We start from the raw sequence: 26,093 nt of genomic DNA on the forward strand, positions 1-26,093 counted from the left end.
TCCAGACTAATTAAGAATGAGAAAGGATTTTGTAGGGGGAAAAAAACAGTTTAAAGTTACACAATTTCAGAGTGGTTTTGGGCCATAATTTCAAAAATTACTATCAAATGAGGTGTAAAAATTCCACGTAAAAGGGAAATTATGACTGAAATAGATTTTTCAAGGATCTTAACCAAGTACTGACCTTGTGACAGAAGCTTTTTGAGGTGTCTGTTACAGAATTATTCAACATATTTGTTCTTGATCAATTTTCTTTGCAAGTTAGGTTTGTTACTTAAAATACCAGTTCCTTTCACAGAGTAATCTTCCAGAGTAATCTTCGTAAGCCTGCAGATGCTCACAATTTTATTTTTTTCCACAGTACACATCTATATTAGAGTGGGCCTGTGGGCATTCAAATTTCTGAGTTAAATTATGAATGAGAGGACCAAGATTATACTACTAGACCTGCACACAGCTGATCCCTCACTGACATCAGATCATTAATATAAACTCATATCCCTATTAATGCATTATCTTCTGTCTGTAAAGGATATGCAGGATAAAAAATTGTAAAGGATTTATAGGGTATACAAGTTCTTCTACTACTTGAAAATCATGATCCAATAAGCACCTCACTGCATATAGGACATTACAAGCATTAGATAATTAGTACAGGTACTATACAGATGCATATAAACTCGTATATGCTACATGTATAGTCCTCCATATGTAATTCTGCTTTAACTTTTACATCAAAACCATCAATAGCTTTGCTGAAGTTTTTAGGTTTAGCTTCATTACAGTAAACTATGTAAGACTGGTGATGGAAATGTCAAATGTTTTACAGCAACTTGTAGGAAATTTACTGCAAATTTAATTGTCCTTAAAGGGAAACAACTGATTTACTGTATGGTACTGTATGATTTACTAAAAACATCTAAGACCGTGAACTGCAACTACACAATTATTGTTTGTTGCCATTCTGTGTGCAGCCAGGATAATTCCTACCCACTTACAAAACTTTTTCATCTACTATACTAGTGACATCTTTCTCTCCTTTAATGTTTCTCAAATTCTATTAGATTTTGCTGTACTATACAAATAAAACCCTACAATGTATTTTCAAGATCCGTACAAAGCCTTTTATGCAAGTCAGAAATTCAGTTCATTGCTTCCCTAATAGAGGAGCAGTCAATTTCAACAGTTACTGACAATTTGTTACAACAAACTTGCTGTAATGTCATTCAGAAAAATAACACTGAACAGTAAAACAATAAAACACATACCCATTGTTTCCCTTATTTATAATTAGAAAAAGGAAATGATCCTTATGAGGGTATGCCTTTTGCTCCACCGAACACACATGGGCCACAAGAAAATATGTTCCTAACTACAGTATGTAAAACTAGGTCACATGAGGCTGTACCATAACAACTGATGCTTTTGCATTTTCCAAATTTCAAGATGACCCTTCCTCGAGCAGTCTTTTATTTAGCATCTGAAGTAAATTTATGGTAATAAATATTTTCTGTTGACTTTCACTTACCAAACATCAGAAGTCAAATAATTTTACATTTTCTAGCCAGTTTTTGTAAAATTCTACAAAGCATTCTTCAGGACCAGCAATTTATCAATTAATGTCTTATTACACAGTAATTAGAGATACTAAATTTATAATAAAATTATTTGGCAATCCTGAAAAAAATTAATTAGAATTACCTCATTTTTCCTCTGCTGAAAATATAAAGCAGCTGAGCTTCAAAATCAGATAATTTTTAAATTATTCTGTTAAAACCATAACACATCCTGACTTTCAAATGAAGCAATAACCATTAGATAGTAAGTGACAGAAAATCTGTAGATTCTTCAGGAAAAAAAAATCAAGAAACGGAAAATAAATGGATGGGCATGGAAAATTATTCTGTACTTAATCTGTTCCAACTAAAAGCAACACAACAGTTAATGTGGAATCAGACATTTCTTTGTACTTCATTGTTTCAACTGTGGAAAAAGTAATGAATTTTAAAAATTCCTTACAAATACATTTTTAAACCATTCAGACCATATCCATTTTATCAGTAAAACCTTCTTCACTGAGCAGTATCAGTATCAAACTATAAATATTTAAAGGTTTATTCTCAAACAATTTCTAAAAGAAAAGTGGATGCACTAAAGTGACTTATTCTATAAAAATTAACACACAACCAACGGACACATAGGGTTTTCTCAATTCAGCAAGAAGAAAGCCATAAAGTGGAAGTGGAAATGTTTTGAACAGGATAGTAATACAGACTATCCTAAATATATAGCAAAAAAGAATATTTGCATAGACTTGGAAAAAATTCAGTTTCTTTGCACTAAGTGCACTTGTGAACCAAACTATACTCTTCCATGGAAGGGGGTGTGGGGGAAGTATTTGCTGTATCACTGGACTTATTTTTAGCATGTAAACAGAAAATCCTGCCAACAAAAATTTCAGAAAGAAAGACATGCTATGAGAAATTATCTAATGCTTTCCTGTTAGGGCACAAAATCACTACCAAAACCTAAACAGGGAATAAGGGAGCTTTGGTGACATTTTAGGTGAAAAAGAAGGATGTGTGCATACCCTGACCCATGGCATGATTTGACATACGAATACCCAAAGTCACACAGGGAGATGTATATTCAGTAAAAAAAAGCCTATGTGAATTTATTTGTGAATAACTGCACACACACACAAAAAAATATTAGGAAGTTAAACACGGCAAAAGGTATTTCAGTAAATATGGAGAAAATTTTAAACAGATATATATCCCAACTCCGAAATAAAAACTAAAACAAAACTGCATACAGGTAGTGAAGACACAAAAATTTAAGGGAAACTGTCCATGAGACAACACAGTTCAGCCCCATAAAAGAGAGAGTATCTTAACTTGAAAGTTAGGACCTCTACATTATTTATATCCCATATGCTTTACATTTTGAAATAAAATAGGCCGAATTGCACCTTTTAGTTAATAACCATGACTTAAAAAAAAACAACAAAAAAAAAACAACCGAGAGACCATGTCACCCTGCAAGTTCTGTAATAAATTCAAAAAATGATGATGGGCAAAATATGCTTAAAAGCATTAGGAACCTTTTATACTGCTACAGGATAGAACAGTTGGTGGCTGGTCACAGGTGGTGTTCCCCAGGGCTCAGTACTGGGGCCAGTTATGTTTAACATATTTATGAGTGACCTGGACAAGGGGATCGAGTGCTCCATCAGTCACTTTGCAGATGACACCAGGTTGGGAGGCAGTGTTGATCTGCTGGAGGGTAGGAAGGCTCTGCAGACGGATAGTCTGGATCAATGGGCTGGGGCCAATTATATTAGGTTCAACAAGGTCAAGTGCTGTGTCCTGCACTTTGGCCACAACAACCCCATACAGCACTACAGGCTGGGAGAAGAGTGGCTGGAAAGTTGCCTGGCAGAAAAGGACCTGGGGGTGCTGGTTGACAGCTGGTTGAACATGAGCCAGCAGTGTGCCCAGGCAGCCAAGAAAGCCAATGGCATCGTGGTTTGGATCAGAAATAATGTGGCCAGCAGGAGCACGGCACTGATCATCTCCCTCTACTCAGCACTGGTGAGGCTGCACCTTGAATCCTGTGTTCAGTTTTGGGCCTCTCACTACAAGAAAGACATTGAGGTGCTGGAGCATGTCTAGAGAAGGGCAACGAAGCTGGTGAAGGGTCTAGAGCACAAGTCCTATGAGGAGCAGTTGAGGGAGCTGGGGGTGTTTAGCCCAGAGAAAAGGAGGGTGAGGGGAGACCTTATCACTCTACAACTACCAGAAAGGAGGTTGTAGCAATGTGGGGGTTGGTCCTCTCTCCTAAGTAACAAGCAATAGTACAAGAGGAAATGACCTCAAGTTGTTCCAGGGGAGGTTTAGATTAGATATTTAGAAAATGTCTTCATAGAAAGGGAGGCCAAGCCTTGGAGCAGGCTGTCCAGGTAAGTGGTTGAGTCACCATCCCTGAAAGGATTTAAAAGATGTGTAAATGTGGCACTTAGTGATATGGTTTAGCGGTGGACTTGGCAGTGCTGGGTAAATGGTTTGACTGGGTGATCCTAAAGGTCTTTGCCAACTCAAACAATTCTATTATTCTAAATCTGTAATATGCAATCTTCAACAATTTTTATATCTACACAGAATGAGGTAATAAGTTAGGAACAAAGTAAAAAAACAAAAAAACAAAACACAAAATTTTCCATGTGTAAGAAAGTAAAAACAAGGCATAATAACCCCTCTCCAGAACCAATTTACTCACATTCACAGTACTTCCCACTTTGATATAGGGGGAAGTCCATTTCCAGGTTGAGTGATGAACCTTTGTTGAGTAGCTCCCTCCTTTAACTGGCCTGGACTTGTGGGAGATTCAGCTCTGTCACTGGGGACTAAACTTCTCTCCCCAGACAGTGATGAAACTCTAGGACTTACGATGCAATTTCCAACGGCTGGACCTTGAAACGCCCAGCAGCGAGGATTGCTGACACAACCTGATGTGTGTCCGACACCAAAAGGAGGCTGATCATGTGCACAGGCAAAAGAAGCGAGACTGGAATGGGCCAAGAAGGATTGCAAGCAAGAAGGGAAACCTCACAAGTCTGCATCCAATAGCTTGAAAAAAATTTTACTTTCCATCTCAGCACTCAACAATGCTCATCAGCAGAGCTACATTAAAACACCACTGCAGGAGCTCTGTCAGGAAAGGAACAAAGATGACTGCAATAGCTAAACACTACTGCTTTCATTTGCTCCTATATGCCACTGGAGGTCCTATATGAGCAAATACAGTCTAGGGAGAGAACAAAAATGCCCAGATGAGAAAACAGATGAACGCCAGAAACAAATTCAAAAAGGAAACAGGATACTATTACATAACTATATAAACCTTTTCAGCAAAATACTTTATCATCATGAACCTATATGAAATAAGCTCTCAAGATTTTCAGTAAGAAGTTAGAAATAGCATTTCCAATTAGGTACTACAGAAAACAAAACAAAACACACACCCCCCCCACATAAACAAACAAACCCCACTAAAAAAACCCCACACCACGATAAAAAGAAACGACCACCAATAAATGGGCTTCATAAGTGTGGGAGAATCTGAAACAATCTTTTTGAGCAATGAGATAGTCCCTGATATCCTCCTGCATAACAGCATGTCTCAAGTTATAAAGTTAGAAGATCCTATCATGTTTGATCTTCAACATGTGACATACAAAATAAATGCATAAAACATGGGAAAAACCACCCTCTATATAGCTATCACATTTATTGCTTTCTTATTAACCAGCTCTCACTCTTATTAGCGAAAAAGGCATTCCCTTTGGCAAAGAGCTCTTCAACACAAAAAACCAAAACCAAACCAAAACAAACAAAGAAAAAAACCCCACAAAAACCAAACCAACTCCCTCAATCTCTCAGTCTCAAAAAAAAAACCCGAAAGAATAATTCCCTATGCTCTAACGTTTATGAGGAAAAACAAATCACCTTTCTGAAAAAAAGGCATGCCTTCAGAGTCAGCTTCTTCTTTTAGTTCTTACATTACAGAAGATTTCTCTTTTGCAGATATTATTACTGATAACACTTGCAGGTCATCAAACAAGGAAAAAACCCCTCAAGCATTCCAGATGCTTGTACATCCCTGTACAAGGAAACTTCAGTGTATTAAAGAATGCGTCTATTCAACATGCACTGTATACACAAGGAGGAGTAAGATCTGGTATCATAAAAACATAGCCCACTACAGATTATATTTGTCACAGGTTCTCTTCTGCAACACCAAGCCAAGAGTATCATGTCTCTTGCCTAGAAAGCAACCAGTCAGGAATACTACACCAATTCCTCCAATTTCCTCTTTAATTAAAATCCTTTGAAATAACCAGTGAAATGTGGACCAACTCAGAACACTGAAAGGTGAAGGAAACAGGAAAACAGCAATGAGAAGAACAGTCCAGACATTTTTACACAACAAACTTCTTTTACTTACTCAACATATTCAATCCCAACACACGCAATACAGAGAAATCCAAGCATAAATACTTCAGAATTCTCAAAATGAGAATCTGAAGAACTTTTAATCACATGAGAACAGGATCAAAAACAATACTTAAACCAGGTTAAGCTATGCTATCTCAAAATAAAACTGCAAGTCACTTTAAGGGAAGGTATTTAGTGAGAAACAGTATCTCTCAAAATAAACGAACTAAGGAGCCCATATGCAGCCCCGAATAATGACTCATCATTGTGTGCAATTACAATTAATAACAAGGGGCTGAGGGGACAAGTATAATGCTCCGAGTGTGCTGCTTTAACTGTCCCAACTATTTTCAATAACTATAAACTCCAAGAAGAATGTGTTCCTAATCCAACTTGTACAGCTGGTGATAATTTGCAATAGAATTTCATAGTCTGATGAATACAAAATGCTCAAATTGAAGACTCAAACACACTTTGCAATGCCTAACGATACAGACAGAAAATAGAAAACCAGTTCTATGCCCACTTAGTATAAATTATCTCCTCAACTGAAATATACCTGCTTTTAGTTTATGAAAAAGCAAAATGCAGTTCCTTAACCACCTTTCAATGTCACTTATTACATTTCTGCTAAGGGTTAGTAACTTTCAGAGTCAAATTGTGAACATGTCTATATTCCAACGTGGATACAACACGCTAGAGTTTGAAAAACTATGTAGTCTCTCACAGGATATAGGTGTTAAAGAAAAACACTTACTAGCAGATTAACAGGATAAGTGGTTTCCACAATGTTTGTCTCTAAATAATGCCCCTCAAAAGAAGGCTGGGGAAATAAATAAATTACATAAAGAATTATCCTGACAGAACCTGAAGGTTAATTGTGTGTAGGGCATGTATGATGATGCTCTGCAAAAGACATGATGGAATTTGAGGCAATATTTCCAGTAAGTACAAAAGGTCTCTGGTAAGGGAAAAAAAGTTTAAGATAGACTCCAAAAAGCAATTTTTCAGCCTGGCAGGACAGAGGCAACTGAAATCACAACATACTGATGAGATGAAAAATAAGGCACATCCCGACAAAATTATTGCATATATCTTATTTGCTTTCATAAAGCAAAATTATATCCTTTTGTGGAAACTAAGTTCCCACTAATAATGTTTTAGATGGATTTCAATAAATATCCACCACCACTCAGGAAGATGAGCAGTCCAAAATACTCAGCCTTCATTAATTAATTGAGTCACTGAATTATTATGAACTGTAAAATTAATCGAGAGATTTTCCTAACATTAAAGAAGCCAAAGAATTAAAGACATCAAGTTCTTCTCTGACGCAATATTCAGGGACATTTTTTCTACAGGAATCTTAGAACTGATCAAGTAGACTGTACCATTCTCTTTTAACAGCTTTGGTTTTAGTGTAGTCAGTGAGGACAGAAGCTAGATAAGAGACCCAACCAACACACATATATCTACTGCACCTACTTAATTATTCAATGGGAAAGATTTCCTGCTTGACCCACAACACGAAAAGACCATAGTGTGGTGCCGAGGCTTTCAAGGCTTAAGAGTCATAAAGAAATGACACCCAATCCTTCAAGGAGGTATTTGCCTGTCAAAAATAAAGACACTGGAATAAGGTTTAAAACCTCCATAAAACATATAGGCAAAAGTCTTCCCCAGCTTAAAGAGGTAGCTGTAAGCCTTTGCCATTTAGCGGTTTTCAGTTGCTCTTTACATTGTTGGAGAGAGGTTCAAACACGTTCAGAAAACTCACAGGAGTCTTCACTTACCTGAAACAGGGGACAGGTATAAGTAAGACCTGAATTATAGTTTTAAGGTAACTCAACACATGTAGAAGCTCTTAGAGCTCTGTGCAAGACACAAAGATATCAAATTTGAGCTCTCAAATGTCTGCCAGAAGAAATTAACTGTAATCCAAGATCCTTTGCTATTTTCTTTCCTCAGCTCATTCATTCCTGGAGGAATGAGTTGAGGAAAGCTGCAAAGTGGATTTTCAGTCTCCACTGACCAGAACAAATTACAGAAAAACTAGGAATACGTATAATACTTATGCCTTAAAAATAATTTTTGCTTTCTTACATCTTTATGCAGAAATACAGTGCAAGATACAGAAAGAGGAAACTAATCTAAACTACAAACTTCATAATTAGAATTTTTAGAGTAATTAGAAATACTGTAAGCAAAGAGTTCATATAAATTCTAGCTTGTTTTGAGAGTAATCAGATAAGACCATAACATTTATAGGTGAAACTACATAACATATATAGGGAACACTATGATCTTTATTTCCTTCATACAGTAATAACAAAGAAAACAAAACAAGAAGGTAATTGTAGTGTAAATGGGGTGGGAAAAGGCCTATCGTAAGACTAAGGAAATAGAGGATTGAAAACAGAGTAAGGACTTACTAGGCTTTAGGGAAAAATGTCACACAACGAACACTTAGGCTACAAATTTTCATAATTTATTGAGGAAAAAAATCCTACAAATTAGAGAATAAAATTAAGACTTAGAGTTTAAAGTATTATCTTGACTTTATTTTTTTTTCCACAGAACAAATTAAGTGATTCAGGAAAGTCCTTCACGTTCCATGCTTTTCTGTTGTTAGCATAATTTTACATATTTTACAAGAAAAAACAAACAGTTCTTATTTCTACAATGGCTTTTCAGTGATTTTTTTCTTTATTTGGATTATAATACTTTCATTAAGTGACCCCTGCTACATTGAGGGAACTAGAGGGATACAGTATTGTAGTGTTACATACAAGACACTTATAAGAACTCTAGAACAGTGGAATCCAAATGTAATTTTATTATTAAAAATATTTATGAATTGCATACTTAAGACATATTTTTCAGGCACTAAGAAAAAAAATAAACAGTTTTAGTGTTCTTAAATATATTTATATTGGTATTGTATGTGATTACTGAAAAAAATTCCCCACTAGCTTTTTGGTTTACCTAATGTAAAACTCAGCTTTATCTTCTATACTTCTAGCCACCAGAATAAAGAGCTGCATGTAAGGTGTCAGAGAGACTGAAAACTTACAAGAACTCTGGGCAAACTGGGTAATGGACAGTATACAATCAATTATCAAGGAGTCTTGATCATCTAGTTATACTTTTTTCGTTAAGGTGGTAAGCACAAACCCTGAGAATATGAGGCAGATTCAATCTACAGTCAAGAAAAGACAACCAAACAAATTTTTAAAAAAGACCAAAAAAACCCCCTCGACTAACCAAAAAACCAAACCAAACCAAAACACCACCCAAAACCCATTAAAACAACACAACTTGTACTAATGCAGTGTGGTTCAGTATTGGAGAGACAGCAGGAACAGAGAGCAGAAAGTTAACTAGTAGAAGATGAAGTGAAAATGAAATTATATTAAAACTACTAACAATGTAAAGAAATTTCATTAATTTGCTATTTTTTAAAATTATAAAGGTTGCAAAAAGCAGATCAGAAGCTTAGGTGCTTAAATAATAGGTCATATCATCAAAATAAGGTCCTTGTGGTACTTTGGTTATTTTTTCAACTGATTAGTTGAGCAACACTTGGCTTTTCCATTTTTTTCCCTTCCTCCCAGTGGTATATTTTCATCAGTTTTTATTTGTTGGACAAAAAATGAAATTCAACACATGATTACCAAGCAGTGTGCTGAAACAAACAGTAAAGACAATCAGTTCTAAGAAATTGACTAAATGTATGCCTTTAAATCAGTTTCCCAAATCTTTTCTCAGTATCAACAAGTCTTTCAAAAAGGAGTCTGAAAAACTGGCAATACCAGGACATCAGGGCTAACATACAATATATTTCTACAGTAATAACAAGTCTTCAATACAGACAGCTAAGAAAGACTTAGAATCATAGAATACGCTGAGCTGTAAGAGATCAATCAGGATCATCAAGTCCAATTCCTGGCCTTGCACAGGACCACACCAAGAATCACACCATGACCCTGAAAGCATTGTCCAAATGCGTCTTGAACTCAGACAGTCTTGGTGCTGTGATCACTTCCCTGGGGTGCCTTCTCCAGTGCTCAACCACTCTCTGAGTGAAAAACGTTTTCCTGATACCTAACCTAAAACGTCCCCTGACACAGCATCATGCTGTTTCCTCAAGTCCTGTCACTGGTCACCACAGAGAAGAGATCAGTGCCTGCCCTTTCTCTTCCCCTCACAAGGAAGTTGTAACTGCAATGAGGTCTTCCCTCAGGCTCCTCTTCTCCAGGCTGAACAGAGCAAGTGACCTCAGCCACTCCTCATACGGCCTCCCCTCAAGGCCCTTCACCACCTTCATCGCCCTCCTTTGGACTCTCTCTAATGGCTTCAGATCTTTCTGATATTGTGGTGCCCAAAACTGCACACAATATTGCAGGTGAGGTCGCCCCAGTGCAGAGCAGAGTGGGACAATCACCTCCCTTGACCGGCTGGCGATGTTTTGCCTGATGCCCCCAGGACACGGTTGGCCCTCCTGGCTGCCAGGGCACTGCTGACTCATAATTAACTTGCCATTGACCAGGACCCCAAGGTTCCTTTCTGTGGCACTGCTTTCCAGCACCTCATTCCCCAGTCTGTATGTATACCAAGGGCTGCCTCATCCCAGGTGCAGAATCAGGCACTTTCCCTTGTTGAACTTCATATGCTTGGTGACTGCCCAGTCCTCTCATTTGTCGAGGTCTCTTTGCAGGGGCCTTTCTGTTCTTGAGGGATTCAACTGCTCCTCCCAGTTTGGTGTTGTTGGCAAACTTAGTGCTCCTTCTAGTCCTGCATCCAGGTCATTTATGAAGATGTTGAAGAGCACAGGGCCTAAGATGGAGCCCTGTGGAACCCCACTAGTGACAGGTCTCCAGTCTGATGTCACCCCATTCACCATTACCCTCTGTAATTGGTTCAACCCATGAACCAATTGCTCACCCAGCTCATTATGTTTTATCCAGCTGCGTGCTGAACACTTTGTCCAGAAGGACACTGTGCGAGACAGTATCAAAAGCTTTGCCAAAGCACAAAAAGATTATATCTACTGGCTTTCCTTGATCACCTAGCTGGGTTACCCTGTCACAGAAGGAAATCAAGTTCAACAAGTAGGACTTTCCTCTCATGAAGCCATGCTGGCTGTGACCAATGACTGTGTTGTCCTCTAGGTGTTTTTCAACACCTCACAGAATAATCCCTTCCAAGATTTTACCAGGCACTGAAGTGAGACTGATAGGCCTGTAGTTTCTGGAGTCCTGCTCCTTGAAAATCAGGACGTTTGCCAGCTTCCAGTCAGCTGAGACCTCTCCAGGTTCCCAAGACTGCCCAAAAATCATTGAGAGGGTTTGCAATTACATCAGTTAGATCTTTGAGGATTCTGGGATGAATCCCATCAGGCCCCACAGATTTGCAGGGATCCAGCTAGAGCAGCAGATCCCACACATTTTCAGGGTTGACTGGGAGTTGATCTCATAGCCATGGTTCTCCAGCTCAAGGCACTGAGACCCTCTTGGTTCATCATCCATGTTGAAAACAGAAACAGAGGCAAAGAAAGTGTTAAACACCTCTGCCTTGTCTCTGCCCCTGTTTGTGAGGTGACCATCCTCATCCTGTAACAGGACTATGATATTTCTATACTGACTATTGCCATTAATATATTTGAAAGAACTCTTTACTGTCCCCCACATTTTGGGCACCTTCAGCTCCAGCTGAGCTTTGGCTGCACAAATTTTCTCCCTAGACCAGCAAGCAGCATCTCTGAATTCTTCCCATGTTACTTGACCTTGCTTCTGCAGGACATATACCTTCCTTTTTCACCTTATTTCCAAGAGAAGATCCCTATTCAACCAAGGTGGCCTTCTGCCTTGTCTGCTTGACTTCTGACATTTGGGAATTGCCTACTCCTGTGCCCTTAGGAGGTAACGTTTAAAAAGTGACCAGCACCGATGGACCCCAGCACCTGCAAAAACATTTTCCCGGGGGGTTTTACTTAGCTATCTGAAAATTATCTGGAAGGACTAAAATAAAAATCAGCATAACGTTTCCAACAATGCAAGTTCATTGGTGACAACAACATCGATCAATGAAAGAATTACTGAAGTCAGTTTAAAATCTGCTTTGTTCTCTTGTAACAAGGAAATATCATAAAGTTACTTAAATCTTATGTCAAAAATTAAGTACTAAGCAGCATGAGAACTTCATTTTGCATTTATGCATGCTATCTACATTTATATATTAGTATGAACACTGAGACAAAGAAACTGACCAACAGTGTTCAGTTTAAAAGACAAACCTGAGTATCAGAGCATGACTCCAATGGGTGACAAAGAACTACAAATAAAAGAGGATTAGACTTAGTATCCAAACACAAAGAAGTGAAGAGCAAGGTCCTAATTAACTTTCTTCAGCAAAAATCCTATAGCTGCGAGGACCTTCTAGCAACAAAACAGTAATTCATCAGAAAAAAATCAAAACCATAGAAAAGTTGTTTACTGTGAAGATGTACGATTGGCATTTATTTGTGTAATTATTTAAAATCTAATTGTTTGAATGTTTGAATGCAATTCAAAGAACCTTGAGAAGGGTATCTTTCATTTCTAAATGGACTGAAAGTCCTTGGAAAATCTTCATTTGTCCCCAGTAACAACAGAGGAAGCCTCAATGACTCGATCAGGATGCAGCACGATGCTAGGATTACACTACTTAGTGGCAGAATGCCCTTTCCATACATGGTCCCACCATTTTGTGTCAGCTTTAAGAAACTAACTGTGAAATAAAACAAACAGTCTGGGGGGAACAAAAAGTGGTCCATTTCATTCAACTCATCCTGTGGCTACATGACTGACGACCCAACATGGGAGGAGAGGGATGAGGAAGAACACGTGGTCAGATATCGGCAGAAAACGCAGGGAAAATGACCACTGCTTCAGGTTGGAACCTCACTACTAGGATCAACTTAATACTAGTCCAAGTTCTTAGACTGTGAGAGATAACTTTCAGAGGGTTAAAGTAAAATAAAAGCCACTCCTCAAAACTGTAATCAAAACCAAAGGCTGATTATTAACCCTGAAAAAGGGTCAAAGTAAGTACAATCATACAGTAAGTAACTAGCACCTTACAGCTCAGCTAGCAGGACAAAAAAAAGGGGAAAAAAGGGTAAATTTTAATAGAAACAGCAATGCATCAGCTGGGAAGAACTTCAAATATCTTTTTAAGTACAAAAAAGCAATCTCAGAGGTCATTAGGGCATCTGAGAGCTACAGACAACAGTACATTTCAAGAGACCACTGGTAGGAAACAGGAGTTGACTGTTAATTAAAATTAACACAGTCAACTCATCATTAAGGAATCAATATGCAAATATGTTTGGGGTTTTTTGTGCAGTTTTTTATAATAAGAGTAAACAGCTAAGAATTGTGTAATTCTAGTATTTTTTTTAAATCAAAATGTATCTCTGTTTCCATGACATTGATTAATAAAGCCTTTTGAAATTTCCAATTTCTATAAGGCTAATACATTCTAAACTTTGTAAAATACATTTTGAGGCATAGACATCTACCACAATATTTGGCAAAGAAGAAATCATTGAAACAAGAATAAAATCATGATACAAAATAAAGTGATACAGATGTCTATTTTTTGTCATACATACACACAAAGTGAAAAGCTTCAGAACATGTATTTTAAAAGACTACTTCCTAACCTTTACAGAACAACATACAATGTATATGAAATAAAACAGAAAACTGGGTTGAATAAAGTAACAACTTTTAAGAGAAAAAAACATGCACAAAACTGTTTGGCTGACAGATCAATTATTCATTTTCAAACAATACAATTGAAATTTATTATACAGGAAGAATACCACATCATCATACACCTCTACGAAGTTTCATATAGACAACTAAAATTTGAGATTTTGTTCATGTATTCGCATAACTATTTCTCTACACATGCAAGTAGCATTCTTTGCATGAGCAGGCATTAATTTCTAAAGAGTTACATACTTTGTACAGACTAGGTAGTTTATATTTTTAATACAATTTGTTATGACATACCCATGTGTCTGCATGAACAGGCCTGATGTTGCTGAGAAGCACCTCTTCATAATTTCCATAATCACTGAATTTAACAACTGCAGTTGTCCCAGAAGAATGGAGAGCTTCAATTTCTGCCCGGTAGAACTTAAAAGAGAAATTTTCAAAGGTCATAAAATATTATCAGAAATACCACAAACAGCCAGCAATTACCTTTTCAATTACCTTTTCATATACATATATACGTATGTCTCTGTGTATATATATACTTAGTCTTAGACAGCATTATGTTTTGAATTAAATTTGTACCAGATATTAAACCAGGTATCTTAAACTTCCACAAGGTAGACTGCAAGGGTATGGTAGAATGTATTTAGAACACTCCTTGAGAAAATATGCAGCTTATCAAAGTAGACTGAACATTTAAAAGACTTGTTTTCATTTCTCTGAAAGCAGAACAAATCCATCACTAACACAAATGCTGCTGTATAGAGAGAAGTGTTACCGTAAGCTGTTTACTTAAAATACACATATCAGTAAGTGCTTATCAGCTGTATACACTGTACGTACTTACATAATTATCACACAATAAAACATGACAAAAATATTATAAAACTGCCCTTTCAAAAAGTACTTTTTCTAAACACGAAACTTGATTTTTTTACACTTATGCAAATATAGCTTTCTTGAAGATATTCAATCACTTCTATCTTAGTGAACACAAAGAAATCACTGCCCCCTAACATGGTTAAGCTTAGTACTGTGTTGTATCATCACATATCAAAATTGCCCTAGATGTGAGCAGCAGCATTTATTATAAATACCAGGAAATTAATTACTGCCCACAACACCCCTTCTAATGTGATGAATACTCTTCAGATAACAGTCTGGGATAACCTCGTATGTATTTATTTTGCAAGTTTTTACTTTCCAAAATTTAAAAAACTCATCTCGCAGTAATCAAAGTATGCTTCTCAAAATAGAAAACAATTCAATAATATGCCATTATACTTCACACTAATCCATCCACTCAAGCTACAAATTCCTATTTAAGAGAGCTAACTTACTGTATGCTGACACTACCAAAAACGTGTATGGCTTATCATTTGTTTTAATCATACAAAGAAAGGAGAGAAAAAAGTCATGGGCTGAGTTTAGGTGGACCAAAAGAAGGAAAACCACTTATAATAAATAACACAAAAAATAGACAGTAAAAAAAAAAAGACTGAAAAAAGTGTGAATAGGACCTACTCAAAGAACAACAATATTTAAGGTAGTTCCCTTCTCAGATTATCAGAAAGAGTCAAAAACTAAAGAAACTGCCCAAGAAGAATGACAGAGAACTCCTGAACAGATAATGACAAATCAAACAAAACAGTCTAAAACTCTTTTAGCAAAAGGGAAGAAAGCAAAGTGTCCTGCTGCAAGAGAAATCTTATTAATGGGAAAAATAGCTGAAAAGGAAGTATTTAAACTTTTAAAATATCAGTAAAACAAAACTATCATGCAGCATAAATCATTTGTTCCACAAATTCCTCAGCTAATAGTCTACTAGTGCTAATCAAAATTAAGCCTTTTGCTGTTTCCTTTCTGTAATGATTGAAATTAAAAGAGGGAGTTTTTTTAAACAGCCCTGTTCCTGCAGACTCTGAGTTTCCTTTGAGCTACTAAAGGTTGCATGCTGACTTATTCCAGAAAAAGGCATTACACATCTACCATTCAAGACTATTTTTGTTCCTTAGCAAAGAACATGAGCACCTAGATCCATATTCATCCCTTCAAATATTTGGCACTTAAGTAAAATGCTTCAGTGAGGAGCTTAGTCTTCCTAAACTCCACCTAAATGAGAGAAACAAGGACTTGATTTTAGCATTTAAAAAAATGAATATAAGTGACATATCTCACAAATATAAAAAACAGACCACGGAGCTATCCAAGAAGCACACTGCACATCTTCGAACAGTGTCTCTGTAGCAGTGTGCTAAATATCTCCTACAAGTGCGTAACAAAACATTAGTGGTACAATTTGAGGTAATTCTCATTTGGCAAAGGCATACCTTGTTGTCTTCCCAATAAAGAGCAAAACATTCATCCCCTGGTCTCCAGCTTTTTCCATACTCCATGTGAATAGATGGTTCTAATATTTTCTCTGGTTTTATGGGACCAGTTCTTCTTTTGGGACCGGTGTTGTAATACAACATTTTATCATCGAAAGATGGGATCGTAGCAGGTCCTGATGATTTGATAGGTCCTACTCGTCTTCCTTTCTGATGATGCTCAGTATCTCCATTTGGTACAGTATTAAAATTATCAGTCCTGTTGGGATTTTGGTAGTCATTATTAACACCAAAATGTTGCTCACTTTTTACCATAAACGCTTCACTACTTATTGTTCGTGCCTTCCTGTCACAAAAATTTTCAGAATTGTGTGTTTGGTTTTCCCTTTTCCCACGTTTCTGGTTATTGTTGTCTGTAGTATCTTGAGCAGCAGAGTTTTCCTTGAATTCTGTGAAAGACACTCCTTTTCCTATTCTGTTTTGCATATTGTTATCTCTTTTTTTGAAAGTAATATCACTCTGGTGAGTGGCTATGGGATAACTCAAATCCCTTGGCCTATCATTTCTAGGAAAATGTCTGTCACTTTTATTTTTTTCATCTGTCCAATGTTCTAAAGAGTTGTGCCTTTCAGGACCTCTGTTTCTTGGTAACCCACTACTTTCCAAAGCCTGTCTTGAATTCTGAAAATCCCTTTGAAAACGAGGGGGTTTCTCGTTCCTCAGTTGTCTCGTGTCATTGCGCGAAATGTGTCTTGAATGATTCTCTTTGATGCCATTCTGTTCTGCATTCATAACTTTGTGCTGTACTTGATGTGGTGGCTGAAATTGCAATTTTGGTTCTAGAAAGAAAAAAATTATTTCATTGTTAATGTATTTCACAGGAACATATTTTAGATGTAGTGTTTCAGACTCTGATAAAGCAACAGTATCCTTTAGAAATGTATGCAGTATTTGTGACACAGAAAATTTAGCAGACACATTTGAACTGTAATTCCCAGTCACTGGAAAATATACACTACTGTGGGCTGCACTTAGAACCAAACCACCTACTAGAATGAGAAAAGCCAGGCATTTCCAGGAGTTTACTCATTCCTCTCTAAAAACATCAACAACTCACTTGAATAAGAGCCACTTAAGACAGAAAAGCAGAATTCCAAAATGGAGAAAGGAAGAGGGAAGAACATGAGGAGGAAAAAAAGGAATACTTCTAATCTGAATTGAAACTTTCTGTAAAAATAAGCTGCTAACAGCTATTCAGTATAAAAGATAAAGGCAAGAAATAGAAATGGTAAAATGAACAAAGCTGCCAAAATGGAGATAACAGGAGTAGCATCAAAGTCCAGAATTCTGGAGACTCCGATCAATGAGCTGTAACAGGAACTGCTCAAGGATTACCTTCAAGAGTTTCCACCGGAACTCCAACTGATGAGAATGCCTGCTGGAGAGGAAGGTAACTATGGGTATCTGTGAAACTTTTCATGGAAATATAGTGGGTTTTAGGCAGCCTTGGAATTTTTTAATAGGTTCTTTAGGTGAAAAGCTGAAGGAGCAGAGAGATGAAACCAAGAGAAATATGTGCGAGAAAATAAAGAAGAAATGAGATTAAACAGGAGAGCTGCAAGTAAGTAGGTTCCCGGTCAATACACTCCTGCAAGTGATCACTGTTACCTGTCTCTTCTCCTTATTAAATTCTAAGTTCTCTATTGTGTGTGTGAGTGTTAGACACCAGACCAGTTATGATTGGGTCAGAACCAACTTGTGGGGACTGTGTGTGTATCCCTCATGGCAGACTCCAGGAGCCCACATGGGGAAGCCCCGGAGTAGCTGTCAGCCACAAACTGCCTGGGAAGACTATAACACACCACACCTCCTACAGGTCCTAAGCCAGGCTCAAATTGGCAGAGACAGTGAGGACACTGCCCCTCATCCTGGCCTGGAACCCCAGAGTGGCTGGTGGGTCACAGAACCCCCCCGGAGGGGTTGGCCATAGAGACCAGAGCAGATAAAACCATGGGCATGTGTTTGCCTCGTGTCATGGCCCTGACACTTGGACTTGTGAGAGCTGGTCTTCTACAAGGCTGCGGTGGTAGCTATATAGTCTGTCTCCTTCTCTCTTCTTACTCCCTCTGCTTCTCATTCTTTGCTCCTTTCTTGATGCTTGGGGGTGGTTTGGAGCTGGAGGGGTTGGATCTTGATTGAAGTGTTGTGGAATTGGTTGGATTTTGACTTGAGTGTTGTAGATTAATAGTATATGTTGAACCAGTATTGTAGTGGAACATTTTCGTCTAGCTTGTGTGGTGTCCTTTTGAACTTTGGCCAAGTCCCCTTATTTATTCTCCTAAATTAATGAAGAAATTCCTTGGGAACAAGATCGTGGCCTATTCTCTTAATGCTATCTCAAAGTATTAAAGAACCATATATCTATATATTTAACTAAAACTCATAGCCAATCCCATGAGCTGGCAGCTCCTGGGGCTGGAGTTTTACAGTGAGGGGACGTCTTTTTAAACATACTGGCAAATTTGAGACAGAGTAAGCTGGCAACTGGGACAAGGAGGACCTGGCAGCTGAATACTGGAGAGACCATGGGTCTTGAAGGCCATCTACCAGAGAGACCACAGGTCTGGGCTCAAAGCGGTCAGACCTACGTAAGTAAACTCGTGTAACACTTCTACAAACTTCAGGTTGTACTACCCAACAAGCTGGACAAGAGGCATCTGAGATGCCAGAGGTTAAGGGTCTCAGGACCAGGAGAGACCCAAGTGAATACAGGCATGCTGGCAGCTGAGTATGAGATCTGCCAGCACACTTTAAACGTGATAGCAAAGGAAAACAAACCCAATAGAGTGATTTATATGAGCAATTTTGTGTCATGTGGGCGACTGCAAAGGTGTTGTTCCCTTGTCTGTGTCTATCCATGGCATCTGGCCATGGATATACTGTTTGCATGAGCCCAGCGGGCATGGCGAGACTGTGCACTCAGGCTCTCATACAATCCTGTGGGAAGGGAAAACTAAGAACTTCAGTTCACGTGTTACCACTGGAAACAATGAATGCTGATACCTGACAGCAAATGTATCACTTTTCACAATTAGATGCTACATGGTAAGAGTTAAAATTAAATAGAGATTTCACCTGTTTTGTTTGTTTTTGTTTCATAGAAAATACTTCCAAACATCATGTTATTATTAATAGGTCATAGAATTTTTATCAATTTAATTTACTAAATCAGGTAGTAAGAATCTAGCTCTATTTTTACATATACCTGATGTAGCATAACTTTTAGAAGTCAGAAATCTTTGACTATAATGATGTAGTGTTTTTATTTTTTAAAGTGACATGAGCATACATAAGGTTTAGCATGAACATGATCTTGGTAAAAATACATCTTACTGCATAATTTACTACTTTGAAACTCATAATGTTTTTAATGCATTAATATGTAAATATATACTACTCAGAAAGAATCAAGAGTTTCATAAATATGCATTTTCTTTTTAAAAATGAAAATGTGACTAAATCTTGTATAATTTAAAATTTTACTTTTTGTAAGACTAAAACTTTTAAATTTAAAAGTACCTCTTTATTTCTTCTTTACAAACAGCTCATGAAAATAATGGGTTTTTTTAGTTTGTATTTGTAACTTTTCAGTAAGTATCTTCATTACACTTTTCCACTTCTGTATAATACATACCCATCTTCTAGACTTCCTGTGGCCTTGAAAGATTTAACTTCCTAATTAATGAATATTCTTTGCTCATGACATTCTTAATTTATACTTCTCCTCCTCTGGTAGTAAAATGCTTGGGCTTCCACTCTTCCTATTCCCAATCTAAGTTCTTACGTCTATTCCTAATGTTAATTACACATGAAGTGACTGAACTGTTTGATGACCCCTGAGTGTTTACTCCGTTGTATACACCATTAAAGAAAAATGTGTATAAAACTCTAACATACTTCATTAAAAACCATCTTATTTAGTATTTTTTATCATGAAATGCATTTAAAAAGTCACTGTTCCAACAGAAAAAAAGCAGAAATGGGTTTATGACTAGATGGGGTGCGATAATATTTTGCTAGGCGGCAGGATTTTAGGTTTGACTTAGACTCTAAATGTTTCCTTTTGAGGGTTGTCCTTTCTCCTTCATCTAAAGGAATAAACGTTTCCTGAACTGAGATGGGTAGTCACCTAGGCAGCATCTAGTACATACAAGGACTCTATACAACTGCAACACAAAAGCATGCAGAGCAGTTATACTTTAGTTAAAGCCTTGAGGAAAAAACAAAACATAGACATATTCTTCAATAACTGGAAAAAGTGTACTGAAATTTCTATTCAATTTCATAGCATATAATAAGTAATTTTAGCTATTGTCTACCCAACATAATGTGATCATAATACTAAAGTAACAGGTTGATTTGAAAGTGTCTTGAATCCGTCAGTTACAGATTTCTTTTAGATAGCAGTGAAAAGTTAAAATAATACTATATGTTAGACAGTAAGTAAAGTGACTAGAGATTTCAAAACAGTGAACACGAGCATCTTTTTTCTAGGTGTCTTTACTGTGACACACACAGGGTGCTCACAAAACATCTGACATTCTTCTACTCTAAGGTATGTGAAATCCAATAAACTTACATTTTCTACGGAGGTGCAGTTATTGTGCTAAAAGCTTCCCCAGGGACTAGTCATACACGACAGCCTTGACCAAGCAGGACATGTTAACCCACTGTTTAATGTTCAAGCACAAACCATTCACAAATGGAAACTGCCAACTAACAGTAAATGTTACTTCGTCAACAGTATTTAAGAAAAAAAGCCTAGAGATGAGAATAGTAGTGATTCTTCATGTATTTGTGCTGATCACCAAAAAACTGAAGGGATTCTGAAGTTTCTTTAAGAGAAAAAGTTAAGCAACAAGTGATGCTATTCACAGATTGTCTATTTCAACCGCTATTCCTTCCTTCTACTTCTTGCCCCAACTCCAACAATTCATTAGCTAATGTTCCCAGAAAAGTAATGCTTCCTACAGAGCAATAACAAGCAATTAATAATTTGCCATTTAACAAGAAGATTTGGTAAGCTCCTTTCAAACAGCAAGATGTGTTAACCCAGTCATCATCACTGTATCCAGAGGTTTGGGAACAAGTTCTGGGAAAAAATACATTTCAAAATTAAAGACAAGGTTTTTGTCATCTGCTGTGAAGCTTTAAGATGATGATTAGCATTTGTCAGTTTGAAACTCTCACTCAGTTATTTTACTCATTTTAGCTTTTGTATGTGATGACGCAAGAAGACCGTACAGAACCAATCACATTCCCTTGATTACAAGAAACCAGCAGGATCTGCTGCACTTGGAAATCTCAGTCAACACAGTTTATAAAGCACTGCTCCATGAACAATGGAATTTAAAGAGTACAGTTTCCTGTGGCTCTCTCCTGTGGATTTCATCATGTTTAATAATGGGGTTAAATTCAAAGACTGTGGCCCTTCCTGCACTGGTGGCAATGACTTGGGTTTCTCCTTTCAAACTGAATAATATTTTTATGTAACTGCATAGAAGTGTATCTTGGAGACAGCTATCTCCAGGGCATGTTCTATCTCACACTGGACAAAAGATTAAATAATTAGAAGAAAATTAATGATGCATTTGCACACATTTCATGCCATGGAATGAAATTCCCATTACTCAATAGCTTTGCCATTTAGATAAATATCAACATAAGTCTTTCTAAAATGTAGTAACACTGAGGAACTGGAACCTGAGGTCATGTTTCTGTTGAAACAAAATAAATACAAGTTGAGGAGGAGGGTGAAAATGAAGAAGTGGCCAAAAAATTCCAAAGCATTCTGCTGTTGCATTTACACAAAATTAATTTTAACTTACAAAATTAAAGGACTGGAACAAAAAACAATAATTTTTTTATTATTCTTTAAAATGTATGGAATTTAGTATATTTTTCTCTTTTATATTTAAAGAAAAAATAAAAATACAAGCCTCCTAACATATGTCACCAAGGCTAACATATTACTACAACAAATATAAGTGATTTTCTTGATATTCACAATTAACACCACTGAAGTTCCATTTTAAAAGTAAAGCTGAATAACAAACATGACTATGGTTCAATCTGGATCTCTTGTCAATAGGGCACACCATATTTGTTGAAAACATGGCTACTAAATGGTAAATTCCAAAGGTAAATTTCCTCTAACTCCAAAAAGTCAGACTCTTTTTTTTTTCCAAGTGCCCTCTGTCCCAGATATTCAAATAAATTGTGGCACCACAAAATGAAATAAATATATTTTAATTATATTGTATTGCATTACTGATTTGTTTTAAACCTTTAACTTCTTTGGGAATATATAAAGCACATTGTGCATTATTCCTTAATACTACAGTCAGATCTCTCGGCACTGTTTTGTTCTCTCTGATAAACCTTGTGTTTACTTATTTAAGTTGGCAAAGATGGATGAATTGTTCCTCATAACAAAAGAAAAATATAAGAAGGAGATTAATGGAAAAATCTTTTGTGCTCAGTGGCAGAAATAATCCAAGTGCAAGCAAGGGCAGCTAGTCGACAGCAATTTTGTCCATTATTTGTGTTATCTCTTGTAGTCAGGAGGATTCTCTGGCCAACCAAAACTTAAACTACTTAATTTCAACACAAACATTTTCATAGGTGCCACCAACCATTCCCACTTAATAAATAAATAAACATGCAGTATAAACCTATGGATATGTTTGGTTTAATTCTTTGCATTTCACTTAAACAATGTACGTTTACTGTATGCTATGTTTTACATTGAAAGAACTAGCAGATCATGGAGTCAGGTATTTAATACTTCCAACAGCTGTAATTACTTCAAACAATATTTCATTAACTGGCAAAAAGGAGATAAAACATAAACAACCATTGCAAGACACCACTTAGGGGGCAAAGGACTAACAACTTGCTTTCTTAAAACCAATTTGTACTTCTTTTTTAAAAAAAAGAAAAATGAACACCAAACAAGAAATTCAATGTGCTATTTTATCTCTAAAAAGGAATAGAAGTACATCCTAAAAAACACAAAGGTATTTCAATTCATAAATGTTTTTCTACTTAGTTTAAATCCAAGGATGAAAAGGTACCAAATAAAAGATAAAAAATTCAACAACTGTTCTGCAGTTCCTGTTCACAAATTGTTCCTGTTATTGCAAACTTAGAAGTGAATTAAGAAATTCTTCACAGTACTGAGGTTTCAGGTGCAATTAGAAACAGTATAGAAGAAAAATAGGGAGGGATGCATAGAGAAAAGCAAATCAATCCTCTGTGTCCTTGAAAAGATTTTACTTTTCAGACATTTTCTGTCCCCAGATCACATAAGCAGATTTTGAAGAAAATGCAGCATAGCACAGAATTAAAAAATATTTATCTCAGTTTAGCAAAACTGCCTTCTGTTTTTTGGCTTCTATATAGATTCTCAGTCATTTAGAAGAGATTACAAGCTGTCTGAAGTGTACAGAAGTTTCATGCTTGCAATAATGAGAAATACAGCCATCCCAGGTAATCATATGCTCCTGGTCACAAGCATTCATGTAACAGCAGAGACATTCTCATTTATTTAAAACCACTATTGCTATACAAAGGCCATCTCCGAATACCTAAAAAACAATATGGTATTTTAGAGACCATATAGGACAGCGAGATGCCAGAAATACTGCAAAATACAGAAGACGCAGAACTATCTTCTTTTATACGTAGCATAGTACAGCCTTTAGTGAATATAAATGGAGAAAAACCTGCCAGCCTGGGTTCTCCTTAGTGTACTACTATGTAGGAAAATCAATGAAGAGACCTTATTTTTGGCTATGTAACATTACATATTTGAGTCACTTCAATCAGTTTCCCCAACGTGCCTTTCATTTCTGACCAATATTTTTCTAATTCTAAGTGAAACTACATGTGTCTACTGCTAACAGCCAACAGGATCAAATGAAATTTAGAAGGTACTATATACATATATATATATATACATATCCTGTTTTCTGCAGACAGTTGGATGCAGACGTCATCGTGAAAGAGTTCACAGTGGTCACTACACATATATCACTCTGCAAACACTTTTAACACTCCTGTCATCTCTGTTTAAATGGAACTTAAGACAACTAATAATTAAGAATTTAACCGAGATGATGTTCAACCACAGAGGGAGAAAACTAGCAGAAAATTGACTTTCAATATATCATTTCAAGGATGTGTTTGAATTCATCAGACTGCAGAATTTTCCTTGAATTTGGCAAGGAAAAAAGTACTTTTAAAAATACAAAATACATATGCCTATGTATTTCCTGAAAAAAATCCATTTGAAACAGACTTTGTGAGACAAAAGTAAAACCTGGCATAGAAACGGAGACACAATCTTATGGGCTTATACACAGTCAGTAAGGAAAATAAAAACAACATGAAACTAAGCAACCACTTCAAAGCCTTACCAATTACAAAGAACATCTTTTTCTTTTTCAGAAGAAAAAGGCAAAAATATCTAAAAAAATTTCACAATATAATTAGAACACTTTCTGAACTCTTCAAAAGTGGTAACAAGTTGGGTTTGGTTTTACTTTTCAGAAAAGCAGGATTCAGGAATAGTACAACAGACCGCATATTGATCATTCAGATAAAGCTAAAAAACCCCAACACCAAAAACCCCATGTCATGCTAGGAAATATGCCTGAACCTTTGGCAACTGAAGGAGTACAAAACCTTTTCAAAGTTTTAATACAATTATGTCTATTATTATGATCACTTATGGAATCTTTTTATTTTTATTTAAGAGGGGAAAAAACATAGAAAAGCAAAATGTATTTATCTTTAAAAGACAACATTGAAGATTATAAACTGAAATACATATAACCAATAAAACCATTTTTTTACTGATATAACACTACGCTTTATTGTCTACCTACACGTACTAAATCCCAAGATCATAGAAGTCCCCCCCCTAGCAATCCATAATACCATTTTACAAGAAGCAATTCACTTATTTCACAAGTCTTGGTAAACTACCATTACTTACATACTATATAATTACTGACAGTAAGCAAGTTATATAACGCACAGGGATTATTTCTATTATTTTCCTTTAAATGTCTTTCGGTCACACAAAAAAGCCTTCTCTAACCTCTCAATATAAGCACAAAATGTATCCAAAGAGAAATCAATGTTTGGAATGTAAGTGAAAAACACCCCCACTGTTTTAATTTCTGTTCACTGTAAAAATCTAATTCATCCTTGGTAAGTGAAATGAGTTGCCAAGATATATCTCAACCATCATTCCCTACACCTGCTTTCTGAATTATATGCATTACCTGAATAGTTTACTAAATTGTATCAGCTAACGCAGAATGTTTTTGTATTTGAAAGGTACTTAGAATATTTTAGATTTCTGACAAATACAGGGAAGACTCATGATATCATGAGCGAAGAGTCATGATTCAGGAGGAATCCCATCAGATTAACAGACTGTGATTTATGTCATCTTATTTCAAATTACTTACTTTTAGACATCTAACCATTGCAGTGCAATTTATTTGACCTTTCTTCAAAGGAGAGGAACAGCTCTCCAAGCACTCTTTTTTTTTTTATGACTGAGTGTGGAGGAAGTTCTAGGAGTCACCTTTTAGATGACATAGATAGGAAAAAGAATTCCACCAACACTGTCCAATATTTGTTCCAGATACATTAATTTCAGTAACTTACCCTCTACAGTTAGAGTACCCATTTTGGATTCCAAGAAATCAAACAGTGTGCTTGGTGCAGAAGGTCTGGCATTTCCTAGCTCTTCTTCATCTTCAGGTCTTATTCGGCCTCGACCCTTCCCTTTACCTGTAAGCATCAAAAGTTTTTTGTGAATGGGTAATAAATAAATTAAAAAGTATACACTTTTTCATTTGATTTACAAAATGTTTGTATTTTCTGTCTTTAAAAAATTCTGTCATAGACAAAATAGAACAAGG

The 26,093-nt window shown here is 36.5% G+C and overlaps 1 protein-coding gene across 2 annotated transcripts in view; it reads right to left on the bottom strand.

Annotated features, from left to right (window-relative positions):
- TDRD3 (tudor domain containing 3) overlaps positions 1 to 26,093 on the bottom strand; it is an 88,141-nt gene that overhangs the window by 11,217 nt on the left and 50,831 nt on the right. For both annotated transcript variants that reach the window (XM_008934586.3, XM_018071283.2), the window contains 3 exons: positions 25,837 to 25,962; positions 16,093 to 16,931; positions 14,057 to 14,182 (listed from right to left, as the gene is read on the bottom strand). In XM_008934586.3, coding sequence (XP_008932834.1) covers positions 14,057 to 14,182; positions 16,093 to 16,931; positions 25,837 to 25,962 — 1,091 coding nt within the window. The remainder of the gene's footprint in view (positions 1 to 14,056; positions 14,183 to 16,092; positions 16,932 to 25,836; positions 25,963 to 26,093) is intronic.

Source organism: Manacus vitellinus, unplaced genomic scaffold (genome assembly GCF_001715985.3).
Source record: "Manacus vitellinus isolate BGI_N305 unplaced genomic scaffold, ASM171598v3 scaffold_2_pilon, whole genome shotgun sequence".
Taxonomy (NCBI): domain Eukaryota; kingdom Metazoa; phylum Chordata; class Aves; order Passeriformes; family Pipridae; genus Manacus; species Manacus vitellinus.